General features: G+C 35.7%; 1 protein-coding gene and 1 long non-coding RNA gene across 3 annotated transcripts in view; one reads left to right on the top strand and one right to left on the bottom strand.

The window, feature by feature from the left end:
- The window catches only part of BRF1 (BRF1 general transcription factor IIIB subunit), a 180,255-nt gene extending 170,347 nt beyond the window's left edge, over positions 1–9,908 (bottom strand). Inside the window, exon 1 of one of the 2 annotated variants that reach the window (XM_074290807.1) lies at positions 9,486–9,908. In XM_074290807.1, the coding sequence (XP_074146908.1) occupies positions 9,486–9,669 (184 nt within the window). In that variant the 5' untranslated portion in view covers positions 9,670–9,908. Of the gene's footprint in view, positions 1–9,253; positions 9,417–9,485 lie in introns of those variants that run through there. The other variant, XM_074290808.1, reaches the window with a different exon arrangement.
- On the top strand, positions 9,884–11,935 carry LOC141556541 (uncharacterized). Its single transcript, XR_012486565.1, has 2 exons — positions 9,884–10,386; positions 11,208–11,935. It is a non-coding gene; the product is annotated as an uncharacterized LOC141556541 (long non-coding RNA).
- Positions 11,936–14,393: the final 2,458 nt, after the last annotated feature.

Raw genomic sequence — 14,393 nt, 5'->3', positions numbered from 1 at the left:
GAAAGAATTTTAATAAGCAAAAATACAAAGAAAATTTCAGATCAAGAAAATACAAAATTGCAAAGTGGTGGGAGAAGATAAGATCAGTATAAATTGTCCAGTTTGGATAAACTGTAGAGTATAAAGAGGAAAATAGTATAAAATAAGGGTAGAAGACTAGGTCCAAAGGCCAACTATGGAGGTCCTCAAATTAAGGAACTGAGATTTTTATTCAAGAAATAATTGGTACTCAATGAAGGTTTCTGAAAAGGAGAAAGTCAATCAGTAAGTCAGTCAAATAAGCAATTAACAGGTTCTTTTATGTACCAATTATTTTGCTAAATTCTGGGACTACAAAGAAAGGCAAAAATAGTCCTTACCCTCAGGGAGCATGTATATAATAATAATAATAATAATAATAATAATAATAATAATCTAAGCAAGAAAAATGTAAATTATGTATAGGATAAATAGCAATAATAATACAATCTCTAAATAGGATATGTAGGAAATAATCACCAGAGGGAAAGCACTAAAATTAAGAGGAATTAGGAAAGGAAGCCAGGAAAATCAGAAAGGAGGGGAGGAGAAACAATATTCCAGGAATGGGGTCCAACCAGTGAAAATGCCTGGAACTGGGAGATCATTCTGGCAACAGCAAGATGTGTATCAGTGGATTAAAGAGTATGTAGCAGGCAATTATAATGGATGTATGATGGAGAGAGCCATCTGCATCCAGAAGGAAGACTATGGGGACTGAATGTAAATCACAGCATAGAATTTTCACCTTTTTTGTTATTTGTTTGATTTTTTCTTGTGCAGCATAACAAATATGGAAATATGTTTAGAAGAATTACACATGTTAAAACCTATAGTGGATTGCTTTCTATCTAGGGAAGGGGAAAGGATAAAAGGGAGGGAGAAAAAAAATGGAACACAAGGTTTTACAAAAGTGAATGCTAAAAATCATCTTTGCATGTATTTGGAAAAATAAAATTCTAATTTTCTTTATAAAGAGGATTTTGTATTTGAAGATCTCAGACCGTCGACATATTGAATGATGCACATTTCCTAAGGAAAGGTTATTAGAAGGCAGATCAGATATTTTCTATTTATACAAAGTCTATTTTCTTGTAGCTGACAAATAACCAGCCTCCCCAGGTGAGAAGACTTCAGACCTGAGCCTTCCATTTACTGCTGACTGTAACATATCCCCTGAAGAAATGGTGCTAGGATTCCAAGCCAGAACATCTCTCATCTGCCCTAATACAGCCACTTATATCTGCATCAGGCAGATGTAAGGTATTTTCTACCTCCTATTGCTGCTCTTACCAGGATATTATTGCTTATCCCTTACCAGGATAACAAGAACCTCCAGTATAAATGAAAATAAATTTCCCTTTAATTTCAGGCTTCCCCGTCTCCTACTACACCAGTACTTTGAGAGTAGACTCACACCTGGTCATACTTTTCAAAGTAACTTTGAAACCAGTATACAAACTCCATTCTCTACCTCCTACCACTCAATTTCTCATCCCCTTTTATTCTCCGAAAACAAAGTTAGTCTTAATTCCACCCAACTCTTCCATTTTACCCTCTGTTCCATAGGTATTAAATTTCCCTTCATCTTAAATCTCTTTCTCTCCCACTCCTTTAATTTAATAGCTATTACTGAAACCTGGTTTTCCTTTGATGATACAGCCTTCCTGGACATCCTTTCCAGTTATGGCTGCTCCTTCACTCCCATTCCTAGACTCACTGGTAGAGGAAGCAGAGTTAGAACAGTTCTTCCTTCCCACTGCGACTTCCAAGTTCTGTCATTTCCTCAACTACTCAGTAAATATTCTTCCTTTGTGATTCATACTATTCATATCTATCACGATCAAGACTAAAGTAGTGGGAACAGAGGGAGAGTTTGTGCATGATTTTTTGTTTGCAGATGACTATGCACTCAATGTAACCTTCAAAGCTGAGATACATCTAAGTATGGATCGATTCTCTACCACTTGTGCTAATTTTGGCCTGATACCACTAAAAAATAGGTACTCCATCAACCAGCATATTACCATCCATATGGTATGATGACAGCAAATAGATTTTGAATGCAGTGAATAATACCTTGGCAGTATTTTCAGGAATGTGTACATAGATGATAAGGTTGATGCATGGATTGCCAGAGCAGGCTCAGTGTTTGGAAGGCTCCAAAAGAAGGTGTGGGTGAGAAGAGATTATTAGACTGCCTACTAAATTGAAGGTCTACAGAGCCATTGTGCTGACTTCATTATCGTATTCCTATGAAACCTAGAAAATATTCCAGTGCCATACCAGGAAACTGAATCACTTCCATTTGAATTGTCTTAGGAAGATTCTGAAGGTCACTCAGCAGGATAAGGTACAGAAATTGAGGTCCTTTCTCAAAAATTAAACTTCCACACATTCAAACTCTACTAAAGATAACACAACTCCAATGGGCTAGCCACATTGTTTAAATGCCAAACATACATTTGCCTAAAAAAAATATTACATGGAGAATTCACACAAGGCAAGCACTCACATAGTGATCAGAAGAAGTGATACAAGGCACTCTCAAGGTCGTATGACATAGAACATGCTAGCAAAGAACTGCCAAGCATGGCATACCTGCATCAAAGAAGGTGCTGTGCTCTAAAAGAAAAGCAGAATTAAGTAGCTCAAAAGAAACATAAGATGTACAAATTTAGAGAATCCACCTCAAATGTTTACATGGACTATTTTTGCCTGAACTGTGACAAGCGTTCCAAGATCATATAGCTGATCAGTTATAGTCAGTCACAGTGTAATTTGACTTTAACATGGTGTTCATTTTGGTTCTTTTCAAGAACAAAGGGCAAGAATCATCAGCACAGAGATGATAATGAAATCCACAGAAGCTAATGAGATCACCAACTGAAATAGTCCTAGGGACAGAACCTTATGTGATGCCCATGAGAAGCAGCAAGATCTGGATAAAGATACAACAAAGAGATTGAGAAGAACAAAGATGATCAGATAGGCTGGAAAAGACCCAATGGAGAGTAGTGTCCCAAAAACCTAGAAAGAAGAGAGTGTCAAAGAAAAGTGAGTGATTGACCAGTGTCAATAGCTGCCCAAAGATCATGGTTAAGCAGTTAAAAAAATCATCAAAAAATCATTATATAGTCTTGCGCATTAGAAAAATTGCTCTGTTATCAGCATTTTAAAAGACAGATTAGAAAAAGGAGAAAAGAGAAGCAATTAATAGTCCATCACAATATTATGTGAAAAACAGAGGTAGAATTTTGAATTTAAAAAGGTCAGAAAAGGATATTTCACAAGAAATGTGAGTGATAGGGCATAGAAATATCAGAATTGGTTCTATTTGGATAGAAGTGTTTCTTGTTCTGAATGCCCCTATTTCTCTAATTTGGCCAAAATCACAAACTTGTTTTCTATGTATATTTTCCCTTCTTCCTCATCTCTTCACCATGATAATGCCTCACTTTTCTTCCTGCACAGACCTAGCCAAAAATCAAAGGTGATTTAGAGAGACAATATGTGTCTTTACATATGGCAAGGATTTTTCAGTCATTACAATATGTGGCTCTCAGGCATAGCAACAAGAAATGCTAAAATCAAATACTTTGAAAGTTACTTCATTATTTTAATAATTCTTTTTCACCAGCCAATAGGCCTTCTTGATAATAAAACTGAAAACAGAAAATTCATCCCATTCTTCTGCTGTTCAACAACTCTGTGGACATTTTTTTCAGTAGCACTGCTCTTTTCCTGTTGTTACATTAGTATTTTTTTTTTTTTTTTTCATTTAAGGTCATGGGACTGAAGCTACGATCTTAGCTTCAAATATTCATTTAGCAACTCTTTATCAAGGAACCAGAATGATAGCAAAAACAAAAACCACAAATAAGAGTTACTGATTCTTGCCGTCAAGGAATTAAATTACTTAGGTGAATAATATGTGTATATAATATGACCACACAAGGTAATTTCTATAAGGCCCAACAGAGGTACAAAATGTAACAAGAGTTGCAAGAGTTGCAAGTTGTCCAACTTAAGTAGTTAAGATGACTGGAGATACAAAGTTAAGATATTCTTATCCAAGGAGACAAGAATTATTATTATTAAAAATTATTAATAACTAATATTACACGTTAAATTAAAAAAACTTACACCTAAAACTATCTGTTGAGCTGAATTTTAGATAGGCTAAATTGAAAGAGGAAGGACACTTCAATGGGCCTTGAAGATAGGCACAGTGTTATTTAGCAATACCTTCAACTAACTCTGACTGACATAAAAGAGAAAAGAAAAAACCCCAGTGTCTTTATATGAAGATTGACCAAGATATAAGATAAGATAATGCATGCTGATGTTATGTTTAATAATAATGCAAACAGAATCAAATTCCTAGAATTAACACACCTGATTCATGCCAGCCAAGCATTTCTTTCAATGCATTTGAATAATTTCCTTTCACTCTACAAACAGAAATTTTAAAACAATTTCAGAGTAAGTTTCACACATGGTTGAATGCTACCAATTAATTGACTAATCTATAAATATCTGTATTTACTGAAAGCGTAATACCATTAACACTGTTTATTTGCTGCATCTAAGCATTCTAATCTAGTCTGAGTAAAGCTGACATATGTGTGAATAAAATTAAAAAAAAAAAAATCCTGAGAAAGAAAAGTTAACTTTTACAACTGTGAATAGTAAAAGAATTTTAACCATAGAATTAAAGAATATGAGAAGATGGACCACTGTATACATAGAATTTAATCATCAAAGAATGGAATTCCTACTGTAACAGTGAATAAATGGTCACCCTTTGTAGTTTACATAAGCTTTAGCAAAAGCCCAGGCTTGCCCAATCATTTTATTATTATAAAAAATTGATGGCAGTAGAGAGATACTTAAATAATACTGTACTATGGCACTTGAAATGTGAGAGCTGCTCTACAGAAGAGAAACTCCCTTAGAGCAATCCCACAGGAATGATATTACAAACACAAATAGAAAATTTACATTATGTAAAATTTAAGAGGTTCTATCTACATAGACAAGGTTTAAACTCTGAAAACTAGCATAAGCAATATTAAACAAATGAATTGAAAGGTGAGAAAAGATAGGAAAATTCTAAGGTGGAAATAGTATTGGACACAATTGTGGAGCTATAAACTGATCAGATTATTTTGGAAAAAAAATTGGAATTATGAAAATAATAGAAGCTGCTTTTTTATTTGTACCCTTGAACCCAGAAATCCCACTCTTTGGACTATATACGTCAAAGGTATTTGATAGTAAGGTTTACAAGCAAAAATATTTTTAAAAACTCATAGCAACATTATTACAATAAAATTTAGAAGCAAAATAAATTGAATACTGTGCTCATATTCTGTCTCTGACCATTATTACTCTAACCTTGGATAAGGCACTCAACTTTTCCAGGCCTTTTCCTTTTCCTATAAAATGAGGAAATGGACTAGACTAGGAATCCTTTCCCCAGTCTTACAGATGAGGGAGTTGGGCTATTTTAGAGGTTCTTAACTGTTTCTGTGTCATGATCAAAGAATACTGAAACTTAAGGAACCCCTTCTCAAGATAATTTTTTAAAAATTCATAATTGAGCTAAGAAATAGAGTGGTGGATCAGTAGAATAAATAAGATACACAATATATACAATAATAGAAAACCATAGTAATTTCATGTATGATAACCACAAAGATCCAAGCAAGCTCTTAGAGTAAGAACTCAACATCTGATAAAAATTGCAGAAAACTGCAAAGTTTAGCAGAAACTAGGCACAGATCACCTTCTCACACCGTACAACTATGTATGTTAAAGTCAAAATGGATAAATGATTCAGATATAAAGATAACATTAAGTAAATTAGAGGAACATGGAAAAATGTATCTATCATAGTTATGGACGATAGGTAAGAGCTTATGACAAAACAGGGGATTACAGAAAATAAAATAGTTTTGTTTATAAAAACAAAACTAATCATCAAAATCAGAAGAAAACAGCAAACTGGGAAGAAAAATCTTACAAGTTTTTCTGAGAAAGGTCTCATTTTTCAAATATATAAGGAAGTGAGACAAATTTTTAAAAATACCAGTGATGGATATAAAAAAAGCTTTAGCAGGAGAAATCAAAATTATCAATTATTGTTGTTCAGTTGTTTTCAATCATTTTCAACTCTCCATAAATCCATTTGAGATATTCTTAGCAAAGATACTGGAGTATTTTGTCACTTCCTTCTCCAGCTAATTTTGCAAATGAGGAAACCAAAACAAAAGTATAAGTGTCTAGTGTCCCAAAACTATTAAATATCTGACGCAAGATTTGAACTCATGAAGATGAGGCCTACACTTCATCACCTAACTGCTAAAAACTATTAAAAGTGACAATGAAACAATGTTCTAAATTTTTACTGATTTAAAAAAAAATGCAAATTAAAGCAACTCTGAGATTCTGTCTCACACCTATCAGATTGACTAACATAACAAATTGTGGAAGGGAGATGAAAAATACTAATTCACTATTGCTGGAGTTGTGAACTAATCCAACCATTCCAGAAATCAATGTGGACTTATTATGCCCAATGGATACATACATATCCTTTGATCCTACAAGACCAATATTAAATCTGTATCCAAAAGAGAAGAAAAAGGAAAAGGACCAATAGTTACAAAAATATTTATAACAGCTTTTTTTTGAAATGGCAAAGAATTACATGCCTATCAACTGGGGAACAGCTAAACAAGTTGTGGTATTCAGTTGTGATGGAATATTACTGTACTTTAAGAAATAATGATCAGGATGATTTCAGAAAAGCCTGGGAAGACTTAGATGAACTCATGAAAAGTGAAATGAGAACAACTAGGAGAACACAGTCCACAGTAACTGTAATAGTGAAAGGATGATCAATTGTAAAAGGCATTTGCTTCTTTATTGTTCATTTATTTCCCCAATTACATATAAAAGCAATTTTTAACATTTTTTTTAATTGAAGTCCTTATTTTCTCTTTCCCTCTTTTTCCTCCTCCTTCTTTGAAAAAGCAAGCGATTTGATATGTTCAGTCAAGAAAACATATTTCCACATTAGTCGTATTGTGAAAGAAAACAAGACCAAAAAATCCCATAAAAAAACCAAAGTAAAGAAAAGTATGCTTCAATCTACATTTGTTCTTTCTCTGGAGACAAGATAGCATTTTTCATCATAATTGAAGATAAATCTGAAGAAACCATGATGCTATCAATTTCCAGAAACAGAATGGAGGGACTTTAAATGCAGAATGAATCATACTTAAAACAACAACAACAACAACAACAAAAACAATCTTTACTTTTATTTTTACTATTTTTTTTCACAAGATGGTTAACATGTTTTGCATGACCTCATATGTTTAACAGAAATCAAACTGCTTGTTTTCTCAAAGAGGGTAGAAGAGAAGGAGGGAGAGAATTTTTTAAATGACTAAAATTTTTTACACAATTAATTGGCAAGTATTTGATAAAATAAAATAAATTCTTAAAAATTATAATTGAAAGAAGCACTTGAAGTTTAGTAAAACTAAAGATACAATTTTTCTTCCCATCCAAAATTACCCATGAACATCATGTTAATACCTTTCTATTAGATATCCTAAGATCCCTTCCAGTTCTAGGTCTAAGATGGTAAATGTGAGAAAACTTTGTAATAAGAATGAGAAAAGCAAATCCAAGAGGCTAGTAGAAATAGCTGTAACAATGTTAATAGAAACACTTAAAAAAAAAGCTAAGCTAACATAAGCAACAAAATCCAGGTCAAGTACACTTGTCAATATCAGTATCCAGTTATTAAAAATTAAGTACACATCCTTTTCTGTTAACAGTCAATAACTACAATGCTCTAAAATAGCATGTACTATTGGTCATAATGATGTTATTAGATAGTTTGGAAAACAATTTGTGAAAACTGTGGCTTTAGATATTTCTTGGAAAATATCTACAGTATTGAAAACAAAATGTGTCCCCCAAAGTTTGAATTTGAAGTGTATGACAGATTTTCAAAGTTCTTATCAGATTCAAGAATTTTACGAGTGATAAAAAGAAAAAACTGTCATTTTCCTGCTCAATCACTTTTACTTAGAACAGCATAATGTAGTAAAAAATATAGGATCAGAAATTCTAAGATCTGGTACTTGTTCTGTTATTGGTTGTCAAGTCATTCCTCTCGGGGCCTTAGTTTCCTCTTATATAAAATAATAAGTTGGCTTCAATAATTTATAATGCTAAGATTTGAAGACTTAAGATATCTAGCTTTTCTTTTTTTTTTTTTCCCCACTCTCTTCCCTTCTACAAATCTATTTTTGTCTAGAATGTAAAACTCTAGAATACAGACACTGTGTAGAAGATAGAGGTTTTTGCCTACCTATATTGGAGGCAAGCAATGATACAAAAGCAGTATAGCAAACTAAATAAATACAATTGTGGACCTGGATTCAGGAAGACTCTAGGTTCAAATCCTACCTTTGATCTTACATTTACCAAAAATTCAAACATAGACAAATAGACTCAAGTCCCATTTTCCTCATCTGCAAAATGGGGATAATAATTTCTGTAGTCATCTACCTCAAAAGATTATTTGAAAATCATTGCAATATTTTGGGTTTTTTCTCATTTTTTTCCTTTTTTATCTGATTTTTCTTGGGCAGCATGATAATTGTGGAAATATGTAAAGAAGAATTGCTCATGTTTAACATATATTGGATTATTTGCTGTCTAAGGGGGGAGGTGGGGAAACAAAGGAGAGAGAAACAAATTGGAACACTATGTTTTGTAAGGGTAAATGTTGAAAACGATGCATATATTTTGAAAATAAAAAAGCTTAATAAAAAAGTTTAATCTGCATTATTGTATAAAAAAAAAAGAAAATCATTGCAATAATGTACATAAAACATTTTGCAAGCTTAAAGGAGCAAGAGTCAACTACCTGCTATCTTTCTCTGTGTCCTGGGCTTCCCTCTGATTTGGGGGGTTGGAGGGGATCCCTACTTCAGCCTTGCTACTGAAACAGAGTTGCTCGGCTTGGCATCCTCAGTTGTTATTCCGTATTCCTTGATCACCCTCCAACAGGGATATGTCAATTCCAGGGGAAACCCAAACCCACCTCAGCATCAATACACCCATTCTCGGATCCGTGGCACTTTTCCCTCCCCCACGAGCTAGCAAAAGAAAAACAAACAAACAAAAAAAAAACACCAAACCTCACCCCGGAGCTCCACCTGTCAGTTCCGGCAGAGTCAGGGCGCTGGGCCGGAGCAGCTGGGCCGGAGCAGCCGGGGCCCCATTCAAGTGTGATCCACTTCGTCCAGTTGGGGCCTGGTAGGGCAGGCTCCCCAGAACTCAATCAAATCCGGAAAAAATCTGATCACAGCCGCCTCCTCTCGGCAACTGCGGCCAGTCCGCCCCATGCTTCCTCTCCAAGAGGAGACGCTACTCACCGTCCAAGGAGACGAACTGCCCCACTGCGGAGGAGCCGCCGCCACTGTTCTCCACGAACTGCACCTCGGAAACGATGATGTTGTCCTCCAGCACGGATCCACAGCCTGTGCATACCGCATCCCCGCGGCCGGGGTCTAGTTCGATGTCCGTGCCGCCGCAACTCCGGCACACGCGGCCCGTCATCTTGACACCCACCAGGCCCACACTCACTAAAATTCAAGTGGGTCTCTTCCCAGATCAAGTAACTGCTCAGCGTCCCAGCCTAGAACCCCACAGCTGTAAATTCGGATCGCTCCGCTGCCCTGGTATCCAACTCCCGTTTGGGCCTCTTTCTCCTCTCGCGATGCTGCCAAACGGTCCCGCCCCTTCTGTCTTCCTCCCTCTTCCCCTTCCGCTCTTTAGAGGCCCAGTGGTGGCCGCTAGGAGCTGCGAATCACCTTCGGAACTGTCACTAACCGCCAGCCCCGTTCACTGCTCCAAGACAGAGAGACGGAAGAAAGGGCCTCAGCCATTTAGCTGGGAGGTTCGAATAAGGTTCATGGTACCTCCAAGCCTGGCTAGCCGCCTAGCGTCGTAAACCAGTAGGAGCCTGACTCGATGCTGCTCCAGGGAGACACAGCTAAAGGGGAGGATACCACTGAGGATGCGCTTTCTTGTCCGCTCAGCCTGTCTCCTCCTCCTTTTCCCCTTCTCTCCAGTTTTGCTCAAATGTTCACCAGATCGTTAAGCATACCTGCTTTGATGTGCTGACGGATGCCAATAAGGACCCAGTTAAGAAAATCATTTGAGAGCAACAGGAATTTCCAGGGAAACACCATGGAGAAGTTCCTCTAATGCCAATATGCACCTCACTTTACGGGATTGTTCTGAGCACCACATGGCAAGGCATATTATACACAGGTTATAGCTTTTGAGTGTGATAAAATACTATCGTGCTGTTTAAAAAAAAAGTGATAGAGATGGTTTCATCTGGGAAGATTTATCTGAATTGATGCAAAAGTGAAGTGAGAAATAGAATAATTTACATAATTAAAACAAAAATTTTAAAATATGAAAGATTTAGCAACTATCAATACAATAACCCATCACAATTTCAAGAGATTCATGATAATGTTTAGGGATGGGGATAAGGAGGCATTGTATGGCTGGAGGACAGTCTCTTCTCATCACACCCTTTCTCCAAGGGAGTTGGAGGTTTGGGCCCAGAGAGAGGGGATGGATCCCAAGCTAGAATAATATCTTCCTGCTCACTTAAATATCATTCATCTAAGGGATAGGATTTTCATGTATAATCACTGTTCGTTCACTACATGGGGAGACACAAAGCAACCAGCAATTTGATCCCTTCCCACCAAATCCCATACATAAAACTTATCCAAGAATCCCATTTATCCAAATAGGTGGCAAAATAGAAGCCAGAGAAAGTATACATAAAACCATATATACTAGACAATGCAGTGCAAAGAACCTCTGCCATTGGGAACAACTGAATCTAAACTTAAGGTAGGGGAGGGAGGGAAGAAGGTGAGGAGAGAGAGAGAAATGAGGAGAGGAAAGGAGCCTTGATGGCAGGGAGAAAGAACAGAAGAGAGGAAGTAGAAGGGAAAAAGATCTAGTCTAACGAAAATTAGGGACAGGAATATGACAGACACTGCCATCTTCTTCCCAGGGTTCCATAAGTGAACTGAAAGAAGGTTGGCAATTTTCATTTTTTTCTCTAGATTTGGAAGTCAGAAGTTTCTGAAGCAATTGTCCAAGGAAAACAACTCCAAAAAGACTCAAGATCTCTCCTCCCTTCTCCTGTTCTACCCAACTACTTTCTGTCCCTGAGATAAACTGAAGGCATTGATCATGAGAGTCCCATGCCAAATGGGTTTGGGAACTTAGATTATAATGAAAAATGCTATCTACCTCTAGATAACGAACTGATGTAATCAGTACATAGACTGAAGCCTATTTTTAAATTTTTTCTTGCTTTTTAAAAAAAGAACATGACTAATACAATAATTTGTTTTGTATAATTGTATATAATAGGCTTTCTATTTTCTTGCCTTCTCAAATGGGAGAGGAAATGGAATGAGAAAGAAACTTTGGAACTGAAAGTAAAATGGAATAAAGAACTTTTTAAGAATGAGCTCAGCCTTGAAAGAAAACAGGAATTCTCCTATTTTCCTCTTTACTTTTGATATAATATGATTTTATGGTCCCATGATTTTGAGGAAAAGGACACTTCTAATAAGTCCTAAATCTTCTGGTTTTGGGGTCTGCCTCAGGGACTTCCCACACTCCCAAACTAAGAACAACAATCTATCTGATTCTGAATAAATCACTCCTCAAATCATTGCTGACTGATAATCTTATCAGTGATAACCAAATTCTGAAGAGCATTCCTCTGGGCCATAGAATTAGTATGTCAATTATAGAAAAGCTGAATAAAGGGGTCTCCTCTCAACACTTTGCTAATTTCTTTTGGAACTTAGCCTGCTTGTAATGGTGTTACAAGTACAATAAAAATTCGCCCTTTGACTAGGAAATGGGTTCAAGCCTGCAAATTTTTTTAAGACACCTATTGACATCAGTCTGTGACCCCAAGCTTTTGAAGACCCTTTCCCAACCTCAACACTTTTATCTTCACATTCCTTTCTCCTGTCTTTTCCTCACATTTGTTTCATTCTAAATTTAAAGCTTCAGTTTCTTTCCTTTGCCTAATTATCTGCATGCTCTTTTTTCTTTGACTCCTCCCAGCACTGCTATCTTCATTTTCTCTTCCAATTCCCTTTTCTCCCTTCTCTTCTCCCTCACTTTATCTTTATTTTTTCTTTCCTCCTATTGACTTCTCCCAAAATGCATTCTCATTTTTACTATGTCCATTCTTTACTAGTCTAAAGTCAATGCTGATTACCTAATCTCCATTTTCATTCTCCTTTACCACCTATCATTTCCCAACACATTTTCATTATTGAAGTCCTATCCTCATTCTCTTTCATCCCAAGTCCTAATTTGATTCCACTCCTACTGTCCAGACCTCCTACTGTAAGTTCCTTTTCTGCTTCTCCCTTATTCCCTTTTATCACCCATCATTCTTTTATGCCCCCAAATCTATATTATTATTCTTGGCATCTTCCAATTCTCCTTCCTGTAGATCAGGGGTTTTTAACCTGGCATCCTTGGACTGTGAATTTTGATGAAAAAAAAAAAAATCTTTATATTCACTAGGGCATCTAGGTGGTAAGGTATCTGGAGAAATGAAGATCTAAGTTCAAATCTGGTCTCAGACACTATATGATTATATATTCATATAGTGTCTTATAAGTCACTTAACCATGTTGCCTCAGTTTCCTCATATGTAAAAAGAGCTAAAGAAGGAAATGGCAAACCACTACGGCATCATTACTAAGAAAACCCTAAGTGAGATCACAAATAGACATGACTAAAAACAACAACAACATATGGTGAGTAAAATGACCGAGGCACAATTTTCTCCTTACATTTTACTAACAGTTATACATAACAGTTGTTAATAAAATGGGATAGACTCAACTGAGTAGGTCAGTGACCTGAGCATGATCAGTTTTTTATTTAGGCTAGTAGTAATCAATGAAGGCTGATCTCTCAATGGCCAAAGACTCTTGAGTAAACCTAACAGGGTCTTATTTTAATGTAGGTGTGTTTTCCTTCTAATTGGTCTGATTGCCCATCACTTGGACTTCCCTTGGGAAAGAAAATTCCAATGGCAGGCATTTTAATAAAGTGGGTTAACGGTGGTCTCAGATCCCTTTATTTGGGAGACCAGGCAATAGGATTAATCTGCATTTAAAGATAGTGGGTCAGCCTTTAGAAGCTGAAAAAGCCCCTCTCAGGCATTCCAGAATGCATCTGTTCTCCAAGTAGATCTGCTTCTCTGGTTCAGGTCACTTGTAGAAATTCTTAGATGTTTCTATTAAATCTTTTGCAAAAGAGATGTCAGTGCAATTTAATACAGTTTAATTTTGCTTTGACAAAAACTAGATCCTGTGATAAAAGTTCACTTAAATCTTATAACTCCAATTGCTACTTCGGAGAATCACTTGGGGTTCATTTGATACTTTGGAAAATGTAAGTTTTTACATTCTTCTTTTTTCTTTACTAAAATCTTGTAATTTGTAAAGTTGTGGTTGATTTTCCTTTAAAAATCATGATGTACATCAAAATGAGAAAATCAGTAATTGAAAGCCAAAATGAGTAACTGAAAATCCCATAATGTTCAAAAAACAGATAATGAAACTAGTCGTCAGTCAACAAAGAGGCTAAGGGACTATGAAGGTAGCATTATTGCATATGTTTTCAATTATTTGGTTATTTTTGTTTGTTATAAAAGTTGGACAGTAGGCAAATATATCCAGAAATAGCTTGTAAAAAGATATCAAAACCTGCTTAAAATAAAATGTGTGTAAGATAAAAAGATTGTAAGGAATCTTAAGGGTCATAAGTAAACCAAAATATAGCAACTTCAACAAATGACCATCCAGCCTCCTTCTACTTTAAAGATCTCATCATAAGGAACTTATTTTCAAACTTTGTTTTCAACAAAAATAATCAGCTAAAAATTAAAAATACAATCTTAAATAAAACACTCAACATTTTGTAAAATAAAAATGAACAAATTAATGGACAATAAACAAAGATTTGTTCACTATATCAGATTGAAGTCCTACTGTGTTTAATTTTGTTTGCATGTGTTTACATGCATGCACACATACAAATGCATACATGTAATTATATCTACAGGTGCATATACACAAATATGTACATATACATATACAGATACATAGTGCTGGTTTTGTTTTGATTATTTCACACTGACATTTCCATATTTTCATATTTAATGTCACCATAAAAAGTATATCCATTGGAGTCAAGATGGCAGA

Source organism: Sminthopsis crassicaudata, chromosome 2 (assembly GCF_048593235.1).
Source record: "Sminthopsis crassicaudata isolate SCR6 chromosome 2, ASM4859323v1, whole genome shotgun sequence".
NCBI lineage: Eukaryota > Metazoa > Chordata > Mammalia > Dasyuromorphia > Dasyuridae > Sminthopsis > Sminthopsis crassicaudata.
This window is presented reverse-complemented; position numbering and strand designations above follow the sequence as displayed.